The sequence below is a fragment of the Mytilus galloprovincialis genome, chromosome 7 (genome assembly GCF_965363235.1).
Source record: "Mytilus galloprovincialis chromosome 7, xbMytGall1.hap1.1, whole genome shotgun sequence".
Classification (NCBI taxonomy): domain Eukaryota; kingdom Metazoa; phylum Mollusca; class Bivalvia; order Mytilida; family Mytilidae; genus Mytilus; species Mytilus galloprovincialis.
In genome coordinates this window covers 14,377,685-14,401,372 of record NC_134844.1, presented here as the reverse complement: position 1 = coordinate 14,401,372, position 23,688 = coordinate 14,377,685, and the positions used below count along the sequence as shown (strand labels likewise).

The 23,688-nt window shown below is 31.7% G+C and overlaps 1 protein-coding gene and 1 long non-coding RNA gene across 2 annotated transcripts; both read left to right on the top strand.

Annotated features, from left to right (window-relative positions):
• Positions 1 to 5,599: 5,599 nt before the first annotated feature.
• On the top strand, positions 5,600 to 9,912 carry LOC143082377 (uncharacterized). The gene is made up of 3 exons (XR_012980372.1): positions 5,600 to 5,763; positions 8,004 to 8,100; positions 9,857 to 9,912. It is a non-coding gene; the product is annotated as an uncharacterized LOC143082377 (long non-coding RNA).
• Positions 9,913 to 10,417: 505 nt separating this feature from the next.
• Positions 10,418 to 21,647, top strand: LOC143084136 (uncharacterized). Its single transcript, XM_076260544.1, has 9 exons — positions 10,418 to 10,442; positions 10,764 to 10,855; positions 13,796 to 13,903; positions 14,718 to 14,793; positions 16,045 to 16,082; positions 17,045 to 17,296; positions 18,077 to 18,207; positions 20,184 to 20,325; positions 20,914 to 21,647. The coding sequence occupies exons 1-9, from the start codon at positions 10,418 to 10,420 to the stop codon at positions 20,986 to 20,988; spliced, it is 939 nt and encodes a 312-aa protein (XP_076116659.1). The 3' UTR covers positions 20,989 to 21,647.
• Positions 21,648 to 23,688: the final 2,041 nt, after the last annotated feature.

Genomic DNA, 23,688 nt, shown 5'->3' with positions numbered 1-23,688 from the left:
CAAATACGGCATTGTTTTTATGCACGGGATAAGAACATCCTTATTATATAGAATACTTAATGCTAATGCAAACAGTAAATGTTAACAAATGAATATGAAAGAGATATACATAATGAAACTGAAATATTAACTAATTACAGAAAACTAAACCCAAGTTTATCACAAAATAGACACACATCCGAATCAGTCCAAGCGTCAACGTAATTAAAAAAATTGTGACGTCACATACGATGGCGAAAAGGCAGAAACGTTATGCCGCATTTGAATTTATGAAATTTAGAAACAGCATGACGTCACATATGAAAAACTATCATTCAAAAATGAGATAGAATTAGGATTGATTTAGAACTAAATACTGATAATTCATTTAAACAAAATGCATATTGCAATACTTATTAATAGCAATTAACTGTAATATATCAAATGCCTTTAAAAAGTCTACTATGGCCATATCAAGTTGAATGCCACTGTCGAAACTCTTGTGTAAATCTTCTGTTGTGACCAAGAGCTGTGTTCTTCATGTGTAACCTGATCTAAATCCGTGAATTACGTTTATCAGTATTATGTGTTTTTCCAGGTGTTTGAGGATGTGTTTACATATAATGTGTTCCAAAAGGATACGCAAGTCAGTGAAACTGGCCTGTAATTTTCTGCTGCGTTGACGTCTCCCTTTGTAAATACTGGAGCTATGTTTGCACTCAACCAATCTTCGGGGAGAATGTCGGTGTCCATTGATTTTTGAAATATGGCGGAGATACTAGGTGCGAGTTCTTCTGCACAGGTTTTTATGAGAGTGTTTGGTATTCCGTCTGATCCCAATGCTTTGGATGGATTTACATTTTTTAATAATTTGTGCACGCCTTCTGATGTTATGTCCAATATTGAAATATTGGAAGTTGATCTCTTAGATAGCGATATTATATTAGTTACATAGTGTGCTAGAGGCCTAATACGTATATATATTGGGTCAGTAAGCTCGAATCCCCATATGGAATTTACTGACCCAATATATACCGTATTACGTCATTAGCGCACTATGTAACGAATTTATCTAACCGACTATCTTAACGTGTGAAATTTATACTAGTGACCTATCAAAATGAGCAAGTCTTCAATACTGTTACCATTAAGAAACTACTCCCATTGATCCTACAAAAACAGATGCAATCAATTACTTTTTTAAATTGTTATTTGGATGGAGAGTTGTCTCATTGGTACTCACACCACATCTTCCTATATATAATAACAACTTGTAATGTTTAAATGTGTTTTGTGAATTTATTTCCATCTTAATCATCAATTTCGTCGTCTGTTGAAACCTTTAAGATTTTTTCTCAGTACCGTTTTGTTTTTTATAAAGGGACGTAACACCACTACTAACCGTGTATGAAATAAGCCCCGCCTAATTTCTTACCTAATATGGAATATAAAGGGACGTAACACCACCACTAACTGTGTATGAAATAAAACCCGCCTCCCTAATAACCTAATATCAAATATACACGGTTTGCACGCGGACGCTTTTAACCAATTAAATTCCTAGAAATGTATAGGAAGTAAGATAAAAGTATTTACAAGACATATTTATACTACCAATAGTTACATGTGATTGCTGATATGTTCCTGTGAAAGTGTTATCAGAATTATAATGACCGTATTGTTTTGTCTTGTTGGAGATGTGATGCGTAATAGCCAATATTCACCTTGTTTATTTCTCGACTTAAATTTGAAATCTTTTTCTATTTTTAGCCTAATAGCTCGTCATAGGTGGTCCTGTTTTCCGACTTTGTTGTAGCTATTCTTATATTACGCATATATTTTAACAAATCCTATGCCCGCGACTATTTTTTTGTCAATATACCACTCACAAAAACCATGATTGCTGAAGTATATTCTTCTGTGGACAAATCATTTCCCAACGATCTTTTTACAATACAAGTTATTCTCCCTTTTAATTTTAATTTAAATTCGTCCTCGACAACCTTTTACATTTCTTATCGTTCTCAAAAGAATATGATGCTCAAACAACTTCCCATCCCAATGTTTTCCTTAATTGTAAAAATGCACGTGTTTCCCCACTATGTCATGAATGCTAGCATCATGATCTCACCGACCGTTCAAGGGCTGTATAGCCAATCAAGTTCGTTAAACACTTCAATTCGCTGTAGCATCGTGTGTCGGGGCGAAATCAATTGAATTATGTGCCATTTCCAAATTTGTGTGATAAAATGAAAGAATGCCGACGCCTCCTCCGACTCATTACCTGATAAAATGTCAGCTTCTTCCTGTCCTTGTGTTTCAACGTGTTCAAACTCCTGTCTGTTCTTGTCCATACGTTTGCGTCCAACACTGTCCTTCTTTTGATCCAGGTCTAGGGTCCATACTCCCTTTCCAGCTATCATTTCCTGGTTGTCTTCTTCCTCTTCTTTCCATATCCAGAAATCAACGCCACTTTGCTTATATGAATATTATACTAAAGAAATCGGATACGGGTCACGGAAATTACATTAAAATGATCCTGAGCTATTTTAAAAATCGAAGTGAGAGGCTTTTAATATTGCAGTGTAAAATACAGGCTAAAATGGCTGAAACGTCAAAGGAGTAGGTTCAGTAAGACCCCTTTTTGGCCCCAAAATATAGCAGTTTTACAAAATTGTTAAAATGTAAACCTTTAGTTATTTGTTGGACAGTAGAATGCTTCTGCTACATAAATATGGGCTGTTTTTGACAATACAATGCATATATATGCGGTACTAGCACCATTAAGTCACGCTAAATTACTGAAATCCTTATAATTCTAGCATTTTAGTTAAATTTTAGACGGTTTTCGTGTAAAACGAAAGTGGCCGCATTCGTGTTCATCCTTAATATTGAAATGTAAGTTGTATTTTATTATAATACATAACATATATAAAGGTTGAGGATGAACATGGATGCGGCCACTTTCATTTTTACCAAAAAACATCTGAAAAGTGACATTTTTCGGCATATTAGGTAGATTTTTCATATTTGAGCTTGAATCGGATCGTTTTTAATGACTAAATCTGTTAAAATCTTTCACCTAAACCAATTAATTCAAATAAAATAGACACTTAAGTGTTTAAAAAGTGGTCAAAATCTTTCGTCAGATGAACCTGAAATTTGAGGCCAAAATCGGTCCTTACCGGACCTACTCCTTTGCTGACTTCGTGTTGAAAACTGGCTACTTAGGTCATTACAAAAACAGGTTGCCGGGATGAAATTTGAAACTTGAATTTCCAAAGAATAAGCAAGTCCAAACCTTGTATGTGTAGTCGTTGAACTCTAGGTTCCCACGTAAAGTTAAAATGTCACTATTTCAAGAAGAATGAACTCACGAAAGCACGAAAAATTCACTAAATTCGCGTTCATTGTTTTGATTTTGACCGCCTGACAACTTTACGGAAATATCAAAGTGACTGTAAATAAGGACTCTGTGACGGGCAACTTATAATATCCGTGTTTTAAAGATTTTAATGATTTTAATGATATCAAGCCAGTCCAGTTCATACTACTATCACGTGGTATAATTCTCATTTACATATTATGAATATTAATTAGCAAAATCACTACTAATTTCTGGCTATGCCAACGTCCCTTAATGGCGACCGTCCGGCATTTTGATTGTTTGGCATTTTACAGTTTTAAATAATCAAACTATTTACTGTAGCACCTGCTTTGTTGTCGACAACAAATTACCAGGTGCCAGATACAGGAATTCCTAAATTCAAATTCCATACTAGAGCGCCATCTATGACGATTAAATATAGAATAATGAGCTAAACAGTGCAACACTCACACAAATATTTGATTGAATTAAACCCGATTTATAAAATATAAAGTTTTGATAATCTCTGTTATATTCATGAAAAGTATTAAGTTTCAAGTTGATTGGATTTCAACTTCATCAAAAACTACCTCGACCAAAACATTTAGCCTTAAGCGGGAAAAACGGACGGACGAACAAATGAACGCACAGACCAGAAAACATAATCTCCATAAATGGTGCATAAAAATCAAAAGTCTTGAATACTGAATATTCAGAAATTATTCACTGTATTTAGTATTGCGATTTTGTCATTTTAGACTAAAATACGATATCAATTTTAGCGATATTCAGAAAAATGTTTGGTTCATATAAAAAATAAAAGAATGCAAGTTTTTATTATTGCGATGATAACCCTGTCACATTTTTCGCAATAACAGTATATCTCTTTAAAATTTTAATTTACCTTTAGAAATATAGAAATATTGATATTGTTAGAAAACAAAATTTTGGAATCAAGCACATTTAATATCAAACAGAAATGTTTTTAATAGTTGATGGAGGATGGTCGTCATGGGATTCTTGGGAAGCTTGTAACGTGACGTGTGGAACTGGACAACAAAGGAGGAGACGAACCTGTAACAATCCAGCACCAGCAAACGGCGGAACTTATTGTCAAGACGAAAAATATGATTACATCTCATGTACTTTTCCTGTATGTCCAGGTGACTTTATTTTACTATCAATGATTTTCTTTTTTTTATTTTTCAGTACTACTTTAAACGCAAACAGTTGTATTCACCAAACGAAGTTTTATTCTGTCAAACTTTTGAAATTACAATGGTATACAGACACTTCATTATTAAATAAATAGATAGACATAAATACATGATATCGTCTTAACCTGTGAGCGTTCCGAAACTCAATTAGTTAGTTATAAAGAAAGCACCGGATAAGGTTTTTATCTTTGATGTTATGAATCCCGGTAAAAACAAGATTGTTCGTCATGGAGCGGAACTGAATGTCGTGAACTCTTTCCTTCATGGAATAATCAAGCTTTATTTGACAGTGGCATTCTTGCCGCTGGTTTCTCAATTCTGATAGATTTTTGAAGAGTTCATTAATGCAGCTTTTTGCTTGTTCTAGTTCATTTGCATTTTCTTGTTGACACTTTTGTTTCTGTCTAGCTTAAACATCGAGCTTTAACAACATTAATTTAGTTCCCTATTCCTTGGATATTGGTTTTGAAGTCCCTTTATTTTCGTTTGACGAGTTGTTAGTCCCTGCTGGTTAGTAATTACCCTGCTGCAAGGATGTCATTTAAGTTCTTATTTCTCCAGTTATGTGTATAGAGGATGTGTGTAAACACCAAAAAGACATAGTTGGATCTAAAAGTCTAGCTTCAATGAAATGTTCAGAAATATTTTCAAATACGGTGTATTGTTCAATTTTGCGATTTGTATTTGTTACGTGTATTTGTTATGTACCTTTTCTTGTCTTTCTTCATTCCAAAATAAAGTCCATGTATTCCAATACTATCTCACATGTCTCCATAGCAGCTCTGATTTCGCTATATTTTTTATATTTTATACTTGTCTTTCATTCTAAAGGGCACAGCATCTTCTATTATAAGTAGAGTCTTCAACACTACACATTTTGAGTACTACTAGTATTTGGTCACAAAGTAAAAATTATCGATTTAATATTTTACGTTTTTAATTTAATCTTTAAATAAAAATCCAACATTGTAATTGTTAGCAAACAAATTTGTTGAAATCAAGCACATAAAAAAGGTTGTATTTTTCAAATAGTCAATGGCGGATGGTCTTCCTGGATTTCCGGAGCTTGTAACGTGACATGTGGAACTGGACAACAAAGTAGGAGACGATATTGTAACAATCCGTTACAAGCAAACGGTGGCGCGGATTGTCAAGGAGAGGAAGATGACCTCATATCATGTACACGTTCAGAATGTGCAAGTAAATACAAATAATATTCTTTTTTATTTAGTTGTGAGGTATTGTATGTACTTCACTAAATATGCATCTCCTTCCGAAAGAAACGATTCTGCAATAAATTGCAAATTTGTTAATGCAGTTGACCAACTATTGAAATAGATTAAATAGATGATAAATTGATTTTAAGTGATTAGCGGAGTTGAAATATAATGAGTATAAGTAATAAGATGTGGTATGAGTGTCAATAATGCAACTTTCCATCTTAATCACTTTGTAAAAAAGCAAACAATTATCTATAATTTATTATACAGTAATCAAAATTTGCAGAATGCTTTTTGTTACAAATTGATTTAATTTAGTGATAAACCATTAAAGATTCCGAATTATTTTATTTCGAAATTTTTGCATTTCTTATATCCTATTAAAAAGTCGAATAACTGTTTATCTGTTTCACTTGTACATATTAACTGCATGTACCATATCGACGATTTGTAAATGACACTGAAATCGTCCTACCGCAACTTAAGTTTGGTCAGGACTTGGAGTAGATGTATTATCTTCTGTTACTTAACGTTAGCAATAGACATGGTCACCATAAGCTGATACCGAAACCGAAACTGAATCCGAAACCGAAACCTAAAATAGTAGTGGGGTAAATGGAAAATGTGTATAATGGTAATTAACTCAATCGTTGCTCCATTATATAGTTTGAAATTTGAAAACACATGATGGATTATTACTTTATTTCAAATATTTACACGAATCTACAAAAAAGATAAAGATTAAATTCAACGAGCATTAAGTATATTAATTCAAGTTGTACATTAAACAAAAAAGGCAAATGCAAATGCAGCGACTGTTGTTGGTAATTTCAATTGTTTCCCAATTCATTGGATGTAGAAAAGACTTTCGATCCCGATTACTACCTCATGAATTTTCATACCTATATATATCAAGGAAATTGTATTTACCAGCATGTATAATACATGAATTCTATTTCTTCGGAATAACCGGTGAAATAGCTGATAGTTTTAATGACGTATATATGATACTCACGAGAGCACTAAGCCAAATCAGACAGAGAAATACATAAGTGGTACTTAGAGGCTTACACAAATAAACTTTTAATGGTTTTGATTTGGTTGCAATGTAACCCTACATTTGAAAATGTCAAATGGATTTGATGTTTGACGTTAGCAAAACTTTAGTTCATAAAGCTTTCTATGACATTCGGCCAATTCTCTATCAAGCTTTCAGATCAATTATAACATGGCCTTCAGTTGCCGAATTGTAATCTATGAAAGGTGATGTGCCAGAATTGGATGATGCAGCTGGATCTATTGATGGCACCTCTCATAGAATAAATCGCCAAACCGAAATCCAGGCATTGTTTTAGAGTGAACATCGTCATATACACTTTTGAAAAGACGCGATGACTTGCAGATTAATGGATAGGATTGGTCCACACGAGATATAACCTTTTCCTCGTGGTTGTTACTTAGTACCTGGCGATAACAATATCAATCTGAACATCATCATAGTGTAGCACCATATCCAACGCAAATTTGTCAATGAAAAGTTTCGTTCAAGAAGAAGTCATGTAGAACATTCTATAAGACGAATGAATATTTATAAAATATGTACAATAGGTTCTCTTTATAGACATAGGAACGATATTGCACCTTTTGTAGAACTATGTACAGTTCTTTCCCCACGACGAAACCTGCTTCATGATAAACGTACAATGTATTTTACTTTCAGTTTCAGTAATAATGATATAATTACACTTTGCTTTTTTGATAAATCATGTGAATTGATTACTTAAAGTTATATTTAATCTTGTATATTAAAATTTCAAACAATATAATGGAGTGATATGGTTGCCTTAATGAACATTATAAAAATTTACCATTTACCTGACTATAATTTTTGGTTTCGGTATCCGTTTCGGTTTTGATATCGGTTTCGGTATCCGTTTCGGTTTTGATATCGGTTTCGGCTTATGGTGAATATATCTAATAGCAGAATAGTTTCGTTCATCGGTGTGTACCGAGCTATTAATGTTTACCGGTAATTCCTGTCTACTGGCTGTCATACTCTTAACGAACATTTCCAAAGAAGGGGAACAACTACAATTTAAAGGTAATAACTCATACAAAGAATATATATATGAATGGTTTCAGTAATTTTGACTTATATTTAAAAAGTAAATACAGACACCATGCTAAAGGTAATAACAATCAAAACTCTTATATTTTCAGAACAACAATCAGGAAATATGCCAATAGTAGTTGGAACAGTCATAAGTGTCATTGTCATTGGTATACTGATACTGGGTTTAGTTATATATGCGAAAAGGTATTTTCGGTATTTAATCTTCAAATCCTTGTCAGGTTGAAACCTTTTTATTTTCTCTGGGGTTTTTTAGCGTCAGGAATAACTTTCATTTCCTTCCTCGACACACAAAACAAACAACAAACATCATATAAAGATGTGCTTAATGTGGCGATAGGATAAAACGTGTCGACGAGAATTGCATGATTTGTCAAATTGTTTTATCCTGTGTACATGTAATTGTGAAGGCTTTAAGTTTTTTAACTTCATAGTAAGGCTGAAAGAGACAACCACCTAATCATTAACGCACACTGCTGACAATACACATGTGATACTGTTAAATTTGAATGAAGAATTCCACAAATCTTTTCTGGGAATATAATACTTTTGCAATATAATATAAAATCCTCAGTAATGGTGATAAGGTAACATTGCTTCTTATCTACTATAATAATCAATTGAATTTAAAAAAAAAGTTTCAGATCGAAAAGAAATCATAGTTCATCGGTCAATGATTATTTTTATTTACTTCGTCTCTAACTCAAAAACTTTAAGGTTACATTTCGGAATTTTATATTTCACTTTGTGTTCACTATGTGAATTGATTTATCTGAACGCAGTGTTTAAAAAAAAACCATACAACATCTTTCTTCTTTACATACTTTCCCAGGCTCAGTTGACGTAACAAATGTTGAAAAATAGGAAATAATGTAACATACATGTATAGGTGTTCATGATTTTTTTAAATTTGTTTGAATTTTATATTCATGATATTGACTGCATGACAGTAAAGACACATTTTGCCTTAATGTCACGAAGAGAAAAGGTAAACGGTCATCACACATATTCAGATTTATTTCTCAATATCAAATAAAAGTATTGTAATAAACTGAGTATGAGGGGTTCGCCCAGTGTTGAAAGTGCTGAACATCCAAAAAAAGAAAGCAATCATTATCCCTATGATACAGGAAATATTAATAAGCCACCTTAATGTGCAATACATAAAACTTCATTAAAATATGATCACAAAAGTAGGGAACTTTTTCGATTGAACAAAACACAAGATAAATAATGTGTCTCCATGGTGTTTTCTATGTTGACCTTTATCAGTCAAATTGTTTTTTAAACATAAAGACTTAAGACATAAAATGATGGTGATTTAATGATAAACCTGACACAGACACAAAAAACAATGTGTAAATTATGTAACACAATAATTATCATCCCAGATACCAGGTTTGCACCTTTCTATGTCTAGGAGGACGAAAGATCGAAGTTAAAGAGGATTGAAGACCCACCATTGTATAACGCTTTTGTAAATTCAACTGCGGTAATCTGTTTCTGGAGTAGAAAAAATCTTTTGTATTTCGAAACAAATAAAATGTGGAAACAATTCATCAATAACTTTGACGACCATACCAATGTTAATTCATGTCATTAAAAGTAACCGATAGGTGATTAAACGGTCAATAACGTGAAAGAGAGTTGTATACTGCTTGATATCAAATCTCAGTATTCCATTTCAATATTTTAACCAACGAGCCTCGGGGGAATTTTTATTACTTTTAAAATTCCTTAACGAGACTCGGTATCAAGAATTTTCTTATTTTCAAAAGTTGTTATATCTATTTATTTTATGGTGTGTACGGTAAAGACTGTTTTACTGTTAATAGAGAAGTCTGTAACTTGTTTAAGTTATGTGAAACATATCGGCTTGTGAGAAATAGATAACTGGCAAAAAATCAAGAAAAAATAAACATATCTTTCTTCGTTTCTAAAGGAGATGGCACAACTCAAAGAAGGAGCCGGGGTATGAAATAACAGACATTTCGAAGGGTTAGTTTTTTAATCTTTAGATTAATTATTACAGAATAAAAACATGCATGAAAACATTTGACAAATTAAAAGCACAACATTTGTCATTTGTGAATACGAAATAAATGTTTGATGTCGTTATTCCACGTTAACGTGTGAGCGTGTTCGTTGTGTTTGCGCTTTTGATTTTGCCATTCGACTGAGACTTTCCGTTTTGAATCGTTCGCGAAGTTCGTTTTTTTTTGTGATTTGCTTTTTATAAAATCTGACATGGAAAACATTTCCTATCATCCGAACACACTTTGGTATCAAATGGTGTCACATCAGTTTGAAAAATTATCATTGCTTTACATCAGTTTACATCAGCTAATTCATTTGTTTATCAAATAAGATTAGGTCTTTATGTAGTTCCATATTTTTGTAATTTGACTCCTACCATCATTATATTAGATTTGTGCTGGCGCGTTGCTATCGTAATCACCAGCAAACATGTATGATTTCTTCGTGAGTTAAAATCACAATGAGAATGTGGATTAGGAACCTGTCAATTCGTAAGTTGATGTATTACGTCACACTGATCACGATGATTACATGTATCTCTAGATTCACGACAAGAATACAGATTCTTTTTAAATATTGTTAATCTATGTTTTTAAAACAAATTACCGGTAAACAACACTTTTCAAATCGTCACTCGTTTTTTGGAAATACGGCTAATTATTTTCAATCTTCATTCAAGCAGAAACTATAGAAATGCAAAATAAAGCAAATAGATAGTTTTGGCCAAGCTCTCTAGAAAATTATATGACCTAATTAAAAAAAGGTTTTTTTTTCTTCAGAAAATGTAAATAAAGAATACTTGTAACTTTCAGTTAAAGCTCACACCTATGGAGAAACACATGCCAATCATGCATATCAAAATGACCAACACACCGCTGAAATAGAGGTTACTGCTACGGACAATGTGAGTCTTCTTTTTATGGATTTTTATTCAAATGAAATAATTTAAATGCGCATGTACAGGCAGATTTGTAAAATGAATTCAGATAACTTTGATGTAGTTTTTAAAGAAGTATAACAAACAAACCAAACTCAAAGGTAATTCAGAAAGAGGATGTCCATAAACATTGACGATATTTAACACGATCAATCATCGGAACAAATCATTTGTCTTACTTGAAAAAAAAAAACCTTTTAGATATAAACTTATGATTTTGTTGTAACTGGCAACTTTTATGATTAGACTGATCGGAGACCAGACTTTATCTGTATAAATCTACTGCCGTAAAGTGATATCTTCTTATTCTTCCAATGATTTTCCTAATTATACATGCTCGCAATATAAGGTTTGAGTTTTTTATTTCAAAAAACGACAATCAAATTTAAATTACTTCCTACTTATTCAGCAGGCCCTGTTTTGGAATTAAGTTGATTCATAATGACAACAAAAACTTATGGACTGTAAGAAGACGAGTCAAAGTCTTTTCTACCCCTAACCCCAATAATATAGTCCCGCCTCTCTCTCTCCTTGTGTTTCAGTTATGTTTCCTCTCGATGAGTCAATTCTGATATCAAAACAAAATAGACTGATACAAGCACGATTATTTCCCTTTGAGATAGTTTAAGTTTGCATATTACGCATGAATATGAATGAAATATTTCCTCTGTTAAGCAAAACAAAAACAAAAACAATCACTCATTCAGTCGCAGTACAAATAGATAATGTCTAGTTTTGATAGTATCTCTTCCGTATAGACGTGTTAAAAATGTCGATACTAATGTTAACGCTCGTGTTGAATTGAAGATGAATACATTATGATGTAGAGCTGATTTCTAAAAGCATATATTCTCTATTGTGTTAATTTCCTGTATTAGATACATCTGAAGTACTTTACTTATTGTATGCAAGACACAATCAATAGAGCAATTTTAAAGACCAAATATTTTAAAAGTAAATTTTTGGCATAATTTTGATTATTATAACCAAACATGTGATTGTAGTTATTTGATTGATAAATGCCAAAAAATAAGAATAAATAATAAGGTAACACTTTATCTTTTGTGAAAAAGGGGAAAGCTGGGGCAAGATTTATTTATTTTCAGAATCAATTTCTTCCAAAAACTTAAGGGACAATATGTTTTTTCAAACTAAAATCCCACCTAAAACAAGCTATTGCTTTACTATATATCATTCTGGAACGATTGCAACAAAAAGTCAGACTAAAACTATTTTACACAACTTTATGCTCGATGTTTAATCTTATAATGCAAATTTTAGATTTTGTGGGCACTTTTATTGTATTCACGTTGCCTTTTTTTTCTTGACGCTTTCCGTGTTAAATGATGTCACTTTTTTGGTGTAACAGTTGATTTGAAAGGAAATCTTGTACAATTTAGTCGTAATACTTGATGTTCTCGACATTTGCAGCACCGTTTCGTGTGCTTCCCCAAAAGAACGACAAAATGCATAAATCTAGGACCAAGTATCTAACCCTACAACAGATGATCTTGGAGCGTGAGCTATATAATGTGTTTCTGTTTGTTTTCTTCTGCTTAGTTATTTTTTTTTTTTTTTTTTTTTTTGCTGTGTTTACTATCAATGTTTGCATCCAACACCAGCTACAACCGCTGACCGAAGAGGCTTCCGGAGTGTGACAGGTTCATTAAGAATATTGCAGGTTAAACAAGCATATTGGTGAAAGCTCAACTCGGTTGTAACAGAGCAACATAAGTACAAGCTCTATAAATCAGTTTTATAAAAGTATTAAACACGAACATGCAGGTAGGAAAAATATTTAGTATTTGTACCTTTTGATATGGTCCTAATATCATTTTGTATACATCTTCCACTAAAAACGCGACCGAACAGTAGTATCGAAATTTCTAACACGTCAAAAAGGAGATGTTTGACATAATATATATTATATCAAAACACATACTATATTTTATTATTATACATGTGTTATAATTATAATGCTTTTTCGTTGGTTTGGCACTGGTACTTTTTTTCTTATGTGAGTGTAAACAATATTTTATTGTAAAAAGTAATATGAAGAAAATATACGTATGATTTTAAATAAATACGATAAGACGAGTCTTGATAGATTAAACTGGTACATGTTATAAATCTGTTTATGTTTTTTTTTTAAATGGTATGTTTTGAATTATTGTATTTTTAAGAATGTATTGTGATTTGAAGAATATTTTTATATTTTAGACGAAAAAGATTTTTTGACATTATGTAAATTTAGAATACGTAACCATATACTTCCAGTCGAACTTGGAAGATGGTATAATATAGAAAGGGAAAAAAGAAAGTGTAATTTATGTAAGCTAGCTCATATTGGAGATGAATTTCGTTACATTATTAATCATTCACATTTTAGAGAAGAGAGAAATAAATTTATAAATCGAAATTTTAGAATAAGGCCAAATATTATACTATTTACTGAAATGAAGCCGTCTACAAATAGGACAGATCTCATTAATTTATGTAAGTTTATATAAATTATAAACAAGCGAGTGTGTCCTCCGGAATACGTTCTTTTTGTCTTTGTTGTTGTTGTATATATTGTATATTTATGTTTATGTAGTTAATATATTGTATTATACATGCATGTCTTCTCTGTACCTATGTACTTTGTGATGAGTATTAAGATAAAGAAAGAAAAAGAAAAAGAAAAGCAAATATGCCCCTTCATTAGTGTTAAATAAATACTGACGTATTTATACGTTTACTAAGACAAATTTATTATATTATTTTAATGTCGTTTCTTGTCATGACCGCTGGTTGATTTTCATTCCAGAGTAACAATATATTCATTGATACCTATTTTGAATATGAAAATTTCTACCTTGAGCATCTAATTCTATTAAAAATGATTTCAAAATATTTTACAAACAGCAGTATAGTAATGAGGCTCAAATAGTTGAAAGATATGATGTATCAGACCTGACTAAGCGATATCAAAATAGGGAGTATTTTCTACAAAGTCTACGAGCTGAATTCAAGGTAAATGTATGATTTACTTTCCATAATTGGCAACGTGAATGTTTGATAGATTTAAAATGTAACGAAGCAATACTATACAAACTTACAAGAAATGTGGTACTAACTTTGTTTGATTGCAAATCACCAGAACAAAATGAGCGCCATTAGTAGGAACAGGCGAAGAAGGGTATGAAATGTGCAGGAAATTAAACTGATAATGTATGTCTGTTTCGTGTTGTTGTCAGTTTTATTATAGGTGTGATGAGTTAAATCTTTTTCAGCTGATCTTTTTAAGTTGTTCTTCCAATTCTAACGGGTATTTTTTGATGTATTCAAGGTTGGGAATGGACATTGGGTGTCCATACAAATGGTTGGCCCCGCAATACGCTTTTTGTGTCTGTTCTAATTATGAAGCATGAAATCAAGATTGCAGTTAGCAACTGCAAGTTTTATTTTAAACTTTTTTTTTAGCATTAATAAAATCGTTGTTTTTTTTTTCTTGTTTTTTTCTCTATTTTTCTTTACATCTTTTCAATTTGATATTCGATTTTGGTTTTGCTCACGGAGAGCCGTATGGTGTGTAATAATTGTCTGTCTTTTATCAATATTTGTACATTTACAATCGTACCAGTAATATAAAATACGGAGGTATCCTTATTTTTATACTATTTAAAACGATGTCGAAAATAAAATCTGAATTTGCAATATGTGTCCAATTCTAATCCACATCTGTTTTACAGAACACGTTTTTTTTCGAACTTAATATCATTTTATGAATAATCACATATTTGAAATTATTCAAAGTGATAATGCTTATTTTTATATTTCGTTTTAGTTATTAAATGATTCAGCAGATGATCACAAGAAACTACATAGTCCGTACGAAATCGTGAACACTGGATTAAGAAAAGGTACGTTGATAAGTTGAAAACCATTGTTTTGTTTATAAACTAAATCATTTTAAAAACACTGAATAAATAATAACAAAGATTAATTGTTAAAGACATAACTATGTCTTTGAACCATTTAAGTCTATTTGCGCTACAGTTCATCAAAAAAAGAATTATATGTACTACTTGGTATCCTGGTATATATGAAGAATTTATTAACACGAAATATCAATATTTAGTAAGTGTTAAGTTAAAGCGAGTTTTTGTTTCGAAGTTTGAATATCATTATAAAAGCAATTTTTAAAATTAAGCTACATTTTTCAATTTGAAAAAGAAAATGTGGTATGATTGCAAATAAGACAACTCTCCACAAGAGACCAAAACGTCACAGATATTAACAATTATAGTAGACCGTACGGCCTTCATCAATGAGCAAAACCCATACCTTCATAGTCAGCTATAAAAAGCCCCGAAATGACAATGTAAAACAATTTTAGCGAGAGAAACTAACGGCTTGATTTATATAAAAAAAATGGAACGAAAAACAAATGTGTAGCACATAAACAAACGACGACAACCACTGAATTACAGGCTCCTGACTTGTGAAAGCACATACATAAATAATGTGGCGGATTTAAACATGTTAACGGGATCCCAGCCCTCCCCTAACCTGGGACAGTGGTATAACAGTACAACATAAGAGCAAGCTATCAAAATCAGTTGAAAAAGATTAACTCATCAGATGGACCATTGCACCATTATAGAAAACTGTTATATTTTTACTGCCTCCATGCGTCTAACATGAACATTCCGATTATAAACAATAACAATAAAGTAGCATGCCCACAGAGATGTCTCATTGCAATCATGTCACATTTATTTTCATGTGATACTTCTTGTTATTTTGGGATTGACTATCTACTGGATAATGAAAACAATTCGGTGATTTGTGTTCTATTTATACTGTAAAAGGATGCACTCAATTAAAATCCATTGATTAGCTTGAAAAAGTTTTCTTTTGTTTTCATGTCTTTATTCTTAAATTATTTGATAGTATGAAATATTTGATGAGTTCATTAATTAATGTGTGTATTTTTTGTTGTCTTGGAGAAGACGTTACTAAGTTGTAAAACGTGTGTTTAATCCATTTGCCATTTTGAACAATAAAATATGTATAAACTAATGAAAACAATCGAAACTATCTGCTCTTCGGCTAACCTTTGTTTTACAGTCTTTTATATGTGTAAAGTTACAAATATTTAAAACTTGCAGATGAAAACCAACTTCACTTAAACAGTTCAACTCTTGATGTAAGTGAACATTTTACTATTTGTCCAATTTGTTTACAATTATATACTTCTTCTTTAATCATTTGACCCAATTACCTGTAATGTAATTTGAAATGTGTCTTTTTATAATGAGTTTTAATATACGATTTTATTCTTATCAACAGTTTTGTTTTATAACGACAGGTTACCACATGCAATTAATACATTTACCTTAACCTTGACTACTTATGTTTCAGTTTACAATTATTAAAATTAATGGACAAATTACTGCTTAAAAAAAGCGCATTTCACGATTGTTCTATTTGAATTAACCCAGATAGTTAAAATAAAGTCAAAATATTACAATAAATATAAGAGGAAACAAAACGGAACAACAGAAAGGCTGAACAGGTACAAAAACCAACGCAAAAATGCATCAAAGCGGACTATGAGATGACAGCTGCCATATTCCTGACGTGGTATATGAAATTTGAAGGAGTAGAATTTCGTGCTGAACCTCGTTTTATGACTATTCAAACTTCCCGCTTTTATAGCATAATAGAAAATACCGCTTAAATGACAAAAAATGCGCGACAGGAATTCAGTACAAATTCAAAAACAAGAGAAATACATAATATATACTATTATAGTCATTTATTCATGTAAATAACTTAAGAAATTTTGGAAGACAATCAGTATCTTTCTTGTAGATTTTGATAAAATAAAGTATTTATCCTGAATACAAATATATATGGACACGTATTTTATGATAAAATTGTTCAAATTCGTATGTATATTGGTTTTATTTAATCTTTTTTGGGGAATATAAAAGGAATATGAGACATGTTAGTACAACATCAATTGTGTTCATACCAACCTCCAATTGATATTGAGAGACTGTCTCAATTACACCTGATAAATCAAAAGATTTCCTAATGACTAATGTGTTATAGAGCTGTCAATAAATATAACTAATAAACATAAAAGTAAACTTTTATCAACAGGTGCTTTATACTAACAACGTATCCGTATTGCTAGAACCACCACAAAAGGATCTGGCTGACCAATTCTGGACCTTAGTTGATAATCAGTGTATTGACAATATTATTCTCTTGGCAAATGGAAACGAAAAGATATCAGAGTTTTATCCAATGTTAGATGATATATTGATAATCAATAACTTTGAGATATATTTGGATTCTGCCGAGAGGATGAATAAAAACATTATGTTATTAACATTAAATTTACAGAACAAGGTAATCGATGTACCAAAAATATTATAGGTATTATTTATTTAATTATAAATCTGTTATATTTTGAATTACGCGATTATTATTTTTAACCTACTCAAAGACTACAGACGCATATCAACTACTGTAGTCATGAAACTAATTAAAAAGCTGGAAGTTGCCAACAATTTAGCAAAACAAACATTATATACCTGAACAGTTAATGGTTTGTAATGTTAAAACTGATCATATTAAAAACACATGTTTGCTCTTATAACAAATGCAATGCAAAAAGAGTAATAAAAATATCAATATATTTCCGTTTCTCAGAATGTGACCTACATGTACTGAATATTTACAAGAACTTCACGACAAGAGCCCCGTGGGGACCAAGATCTGCCTACCTAGTGAATCTAAGATCACACCCGGTTTATTTTAGAGTTACTGTTGACCAGTCTTTATATGTTGTGCATGAAATGTGGTTTTAAACTGATGAAAAAGAAATATCTTAATCAGAAAAAGTTGCATGCTACATCATTCGATAGTTTAAGTCAAAACCAATATGAAATGGACTGTGTAATTTCGAGGTAGGCTACATTTACACCTGTTTTGTTAGGGGGTGAATCGGAACCGGTGAGGCAACAGCTAAATGAACAACCAACCGTTTTTGTAAACAAAATAACGGACTGACACCTTTAAATTGTAAATTTCGAAAAGCACGAGACATCAATGTGCATGTGTAATATAATTTGAATATGATATTCCGAAACAAGATATGTTTTTAAAATTTTAGTTTTATAATTTCAGACAACACAGTCTATTCACCAGATTAAAATGTTTAAAACAAATGTTTCCGAATATCCTACTGTCCAAACACTGTGTTTTGTTGTGGATAAAGCGAGTGAAATAAGAGGTGCGCCAGTTCTTATCATAAACAGGTAAAATAATATATTTGGGTTTGTTTTTGTGGTTAAGGAGGCTGAGAACATCACTAAATTTAGTATGGATCGTGTTTTTTTTTCTTTCCTATTCTATTTTGTTATATATCATATTACATTATATCTTATTCAATAGACCTGTTTTCCTTTCTGTTTTTTGTTGAATGTACTTTCTCGTTTTGTGTGATGTCAAAGGCCAAAATATATACACGTCTAAAAATCTAATTCCAACTGTTAACAGCAGATAAAACAAAAACGTTGCTATATAACCCGCAACATTAAAAAAACAATACATGAATATTTGCAAGTCAGTTTACAAAAATACTGCATATGCAGTAAGAACAGTGGTGTCAATAGTTGTGCATGTACAACTAAAACTGCCACAACAGATGCACATTTCAACTAATATTTATCTGTTTGGTAATGCTCAAGGCTAAAATAAAATGCAATATCAGATATGTAAGAAAAATATCCAAATATCTAAGGTTCTTAGACGGGTCTTTCGATCTGTTATGTGAATCGTAGGTGAACCAACTTGTATAGTTTCCATAAGTGGGTCAAGATGCGCATTATATAGTTTCTCCATAGGCGTTAATGGTAACGTTTTCTTCTGTTGCTCAGTCCATATTGTTAACTTGGATATGTATGATGGCTCGTTTCGAAGCTGAGTAATTTTCACATATGTGGTTAAATTTTCGGGATCACTTTTTCCGTAAATTTGCAAACCCCAAGTATCCTTTCGTGATGCGCCTCCTCGTAGTAAATATTCTAGTTTAACACAATAAGTTCTGTGAACGTAGTCCTTACATATTTATTCTATGTTCCCCTACTTTCTAAATCAACACACATGGTTAAGCTCAGTCATTTGTAAAAAATAGAAACACGTCGAACATCACTACACAGAGATTTTTATGTTTAGACGTGACTTTTGAGTTCCTTTTTCTGAGGCGCATTAGGGGTATTTCTTAAGTCTTAGAGAGCCATCTAAGTCCAGCGTAAAGAAAATCTCAGAATCAACATTCCAAACGGAGGAAGATCATATTCAAAGTCAAGGAAACTCATTCGTCATTTATGTATATGTATCTCACTAAATATTTAACGAATCTAAGAAAAAGAAGTTTCAATAGTTTTGTTGGTCTGAAAAGCCTGACGCATTCCTACAAATTTTTACTGAATGTGGAGTCCATAACCAGGTTGGACATTGCAGTACATTTATTATACATTAAAACATCTCAAACAGTTCATTGTTTAATCATACGTTTTTTGATTGAGTTAAGTCTGCCAATTGATATTTTATCGTATATTTTTCTTTGTTGTGATGTTATGCTATTGTTTCAGAAAGAGGGAGAAGGTTTGGATCCATTAAAACGTTTAATCCCGCTGCAAATGTTTGCACCTGTCCTAAGTCAGGAATCTGATGTACAGTAGTTGTCGTTTGTTTATGTCTTATATACGTGTTTCTCGTTTCTCGTTCTGTTTATATAGATTAGACCGTTGATTTTCCCGTTTGAATGGTTTTACACTAGTAATTTTGGGGCCCTTTATAGCTTGTTGTTCGGTGTGAGCCAAGGCTCCGTGTTGAAGGCCGTACTTTAACCTATAATGGTTTACTTTTTAAATTGTTATTTGAATGGAGAGTTGTCTCATTGGCACTCACACCACATCTTCCTATATCTAAATAGAGGTTAAAATAGTATAAGCAAGAACAGTTACTACTAATAGGATATACTGTATGAGACAGAAAGAACAGTTTTAAATATTTCGGCTCATAATATACCATTGCATTTCCAAAATTTTGCAAACAAGATTTTACTTGTGAGGTTAAGTGTAATGCTATTTTTAAATGCCTTACTGGTAACTTTACTAGACATGAAACCCTAACAATAAAGGCATGATATACACATACAAAAAATCCATTTTAACTGATATTATTAGTTTTATTTGTTTTAGTAATTTATACAATGTTGTATCCACAGTAAGATGGCTGATTTGTCGGTTTGTGGAGTATTGACAGTCTGTTTGAATGTTATCTACGCAATAAAAAATGGAAGCCCTTTCAGTGTTCTGGAAAACGCAATGGTTGCGAATAAAAACAACAGACGGTTCTTCAAGAACTTTGTGAGTATTTTATTTATGTGTTTTTCATTTTATTTTTATTATATTTTATTTATTAAAGTTCAATATCTTTACATTATAAAATCATTATGTGTGTTCATAAGGATGATTGAAACACATACAAAAAATAAGGTCACACTGTTATGAATTATGTATATCTTTTTCTATTTATACCGTAAATTAATCATCATACAGACATGCAGCATGGTCTTTTCACTAGCACATAAGGTCTTAAATGTAAAGTCTTAAGTAGCGATAAACACATTTGTTAATTAAACAACCGTGTCAGTAAACTTATGAGAGTTGAACTACTCTTTGCGACCAGCCGCATCGTCCGTTATTACACATGATACACATTTTTCTGGACTAACTCTGAAAATGAATTTTATACTATAATGTAATTTTGATACTGTTAATGATGTGTTATTGTTTTATATCAATATTGAAATAAATGACACCTTAAATGACGCCTCTATGACATATAATCGAAAGTGATTTTTTGTCACGACATACGCAGCATTGTTTATGCTCTAAAATGTCAACTTTATGTTATGTTGATAACATCAAACGTTGTTTTTTTTTACTTTTCAGGATGACTATGATTTGTGTTATAAAGTGATTGAACACTATTTAGAAGCAGTTCATACGTACGATTTTATTGAATAAAATTACTAGGTCATTGCATGTACCTATTAGACGTTTATAATGTATACAAACTGTGCAGTATACTTGTTGCTTAAACAATTGTGGATGATTTTGTAATCTTTGTGAAATCAATTCCTATTTTCTTAATGATTGTTAACTTCCAGAATAGGAAAAATAGCTCACAAAGAAATTATAATTTTCTAACAGTTATTAAACGGAAACAGAACCTTGTTATTGTTTGTAGCACACAGAAAGTTCTCCTAGTATCTGTTTCATATGAAAAACTTGCGATTAGAATAATATAAAAAAAAATGAAAATTAAAATAAGCCTGATGAATAGTTTATTGTTATGGAATATTTGTGTGACAATTCACTACAGAAATCGACTACATATAAAATGTGTTTTTATAGTTTGTTTTTCTTGTTTTTTTTCATGTTTTAGTCTGTTTTAGTGGACTTATAATTTTCAAATAACACAACTACAGATCATACAACTTTTCTAAGAATTATAAGACTGTGGAACATTTTCTTTTGACAAAAACACATTGTATCGTTTGAACAATTCTCAGTGATGAATAACATGTTGAAGTGTAGACTCGAATGGAGCAGATTTTGCGTTAGAACCAAATCATTGCAATGAAGTTTGTTTGATGTAAATACAAACGTGATATGATATCTTCATTTTTGTGGTGATTTGTTTACAAAGTCCTAACGACCAGTTTTACCTTATCAATCTCTTAGATTAATTGATTCTTACCACTATCTAATAGTATTGCTATACAGCAATCACCATTTATGATCATACATCCTATCAACAAATCTAACGTGGCATTGTACAAGATCATATGTTCTGTGAATGTTTATATTATTTTAACACCAAATTAATTAATCTCATGATTAATACCCAGATTGAAATTTTGTATTTGCACCTGACGCACAATTCATCTAAAAAAAAGACTCATCAGTGACGTTCGAATAAATAAAATTTTAAAGGCCAAATAAAGTACCAAGTTGATAAGCATTTGGGACCAAAAATTCCTAAATGGTTTGCCAAATACAGGTAAGGATATTTATCTTACCTCCTATACATTTCTAGGAATATGATTGGTTAAAAGTGTCCGCGTGGAAACGGTGTATATTTGATATTATGTTAGTAGGGAGGCGGGGCTTATTTCATACACTGTTAGTAGTGGAGTTACGTCCCTTTATATTGCATATTAGGTAAGAGGGGAGGTGGGGCTTATTTCATACACGGTTAGTAGAGGAGTTACGTCCCTTTATATTCCATATTAGGTAAGAAGGGAGGCGGGGCTTATTTCATACACGGTTAGTAGTGGTGTTGCGTCCCTTTATAAAAATAAAACGGTACTGAGAAAAATCTTAAAGGTTCAACAGACGACGAAATTGATGATTAAGATTGAAATGAATTTATAAAACACATTTAAACCTATTAAATTGTCATTGCTGGCATCTGTTTTTGTAGGACCAATGAAAGAAGTTTCTTAATGCTAACAGTACTGAAGACTTGCTCATTTTGATAGGTCACTAGTCTAAATTTCACTAAAGATAGTCGGTAACATAAACTCGTTACATAGTGTGCTAGTGACCTAATACGGTATATATGGGGTCAGTAAATTTCATATGGGGATTCGAGCTTCGCTCTCACCCCATATGGAATTAACTGACCCCATATATACCGTATTAGGTCACTAGCACAATATGTAACTAATAATATTTTCGAGGTAGGAAAGCTTAGTATTTCAAAATTCAAAGTTTGTAAACAGTTAATAAATTTTTATGACAATATCGATAATTCATGTCAACAAAGAAGTGTTGACTACTAGGCAGGTGATTCCCTCGGGAGAATAAATCTCCACCGGCAGTTAATATGTAAATTGACCATTTGATTGATATTTTGTATTTGAAATTAATTGGTTGTATACTGCGAGGTATTTTAGTGTTAACGTTTTGTATCTGGCTTTTGCTGAAGCTAGCTTTACAATAATACTTAATACTGTCAGATCGGTACTTTGTGCTTAAAGTCCTATTTCTAGTTGCATTCAGTTTTCTTTGTGTCGATTCCATGAATAAATCCTTTTCAAATTTTCGTTCTGACGTTGCGATTATACACCTTCATCACAGGTTACAAAAGGAATAGGATGATTGCACACATGTAAATGTTCCTTTGTAAATTGGACAGCTGTGAAACATCCTGGTAACGAAAATAAAAGGCATTGTTCAAAGTAGTAGAGGTGTCTATAACTTGTTAATACGGGAAATAGGAAATGATTTATTTCGGAAGATTTCAGACACGAAAACCAACCATCAACATCTAGCTCTAAAATCAGGCTTAACACACCATAATCTACATACGAAAATGTCTGTACCAAGTCAGGAACATAACAATTGTTATCCATTTGTTTGATTGATTTTGCCATTTGCCTACGGACTTTCCGTTTTAAATTTTTGCCCTGAAGATCATAAAAAAGTAAAATTACAAATAATTTGAAATCCGAGGAAAATTCAATAAGGAAAGTCCGCAATAGATTTGATATGTATGCCAAGGAGACAACTATTCATCCAGATACCGTAAAAATAGACGAATGGACGTTTTTGGCACCCCTTGTAAATCTTTACCATTTAATATGTTTCACGGACGCTGTCTCTTTGAATATCTCTGTTCATAAATATCACAGAACTTTTGATAATTAAGATTGTTTT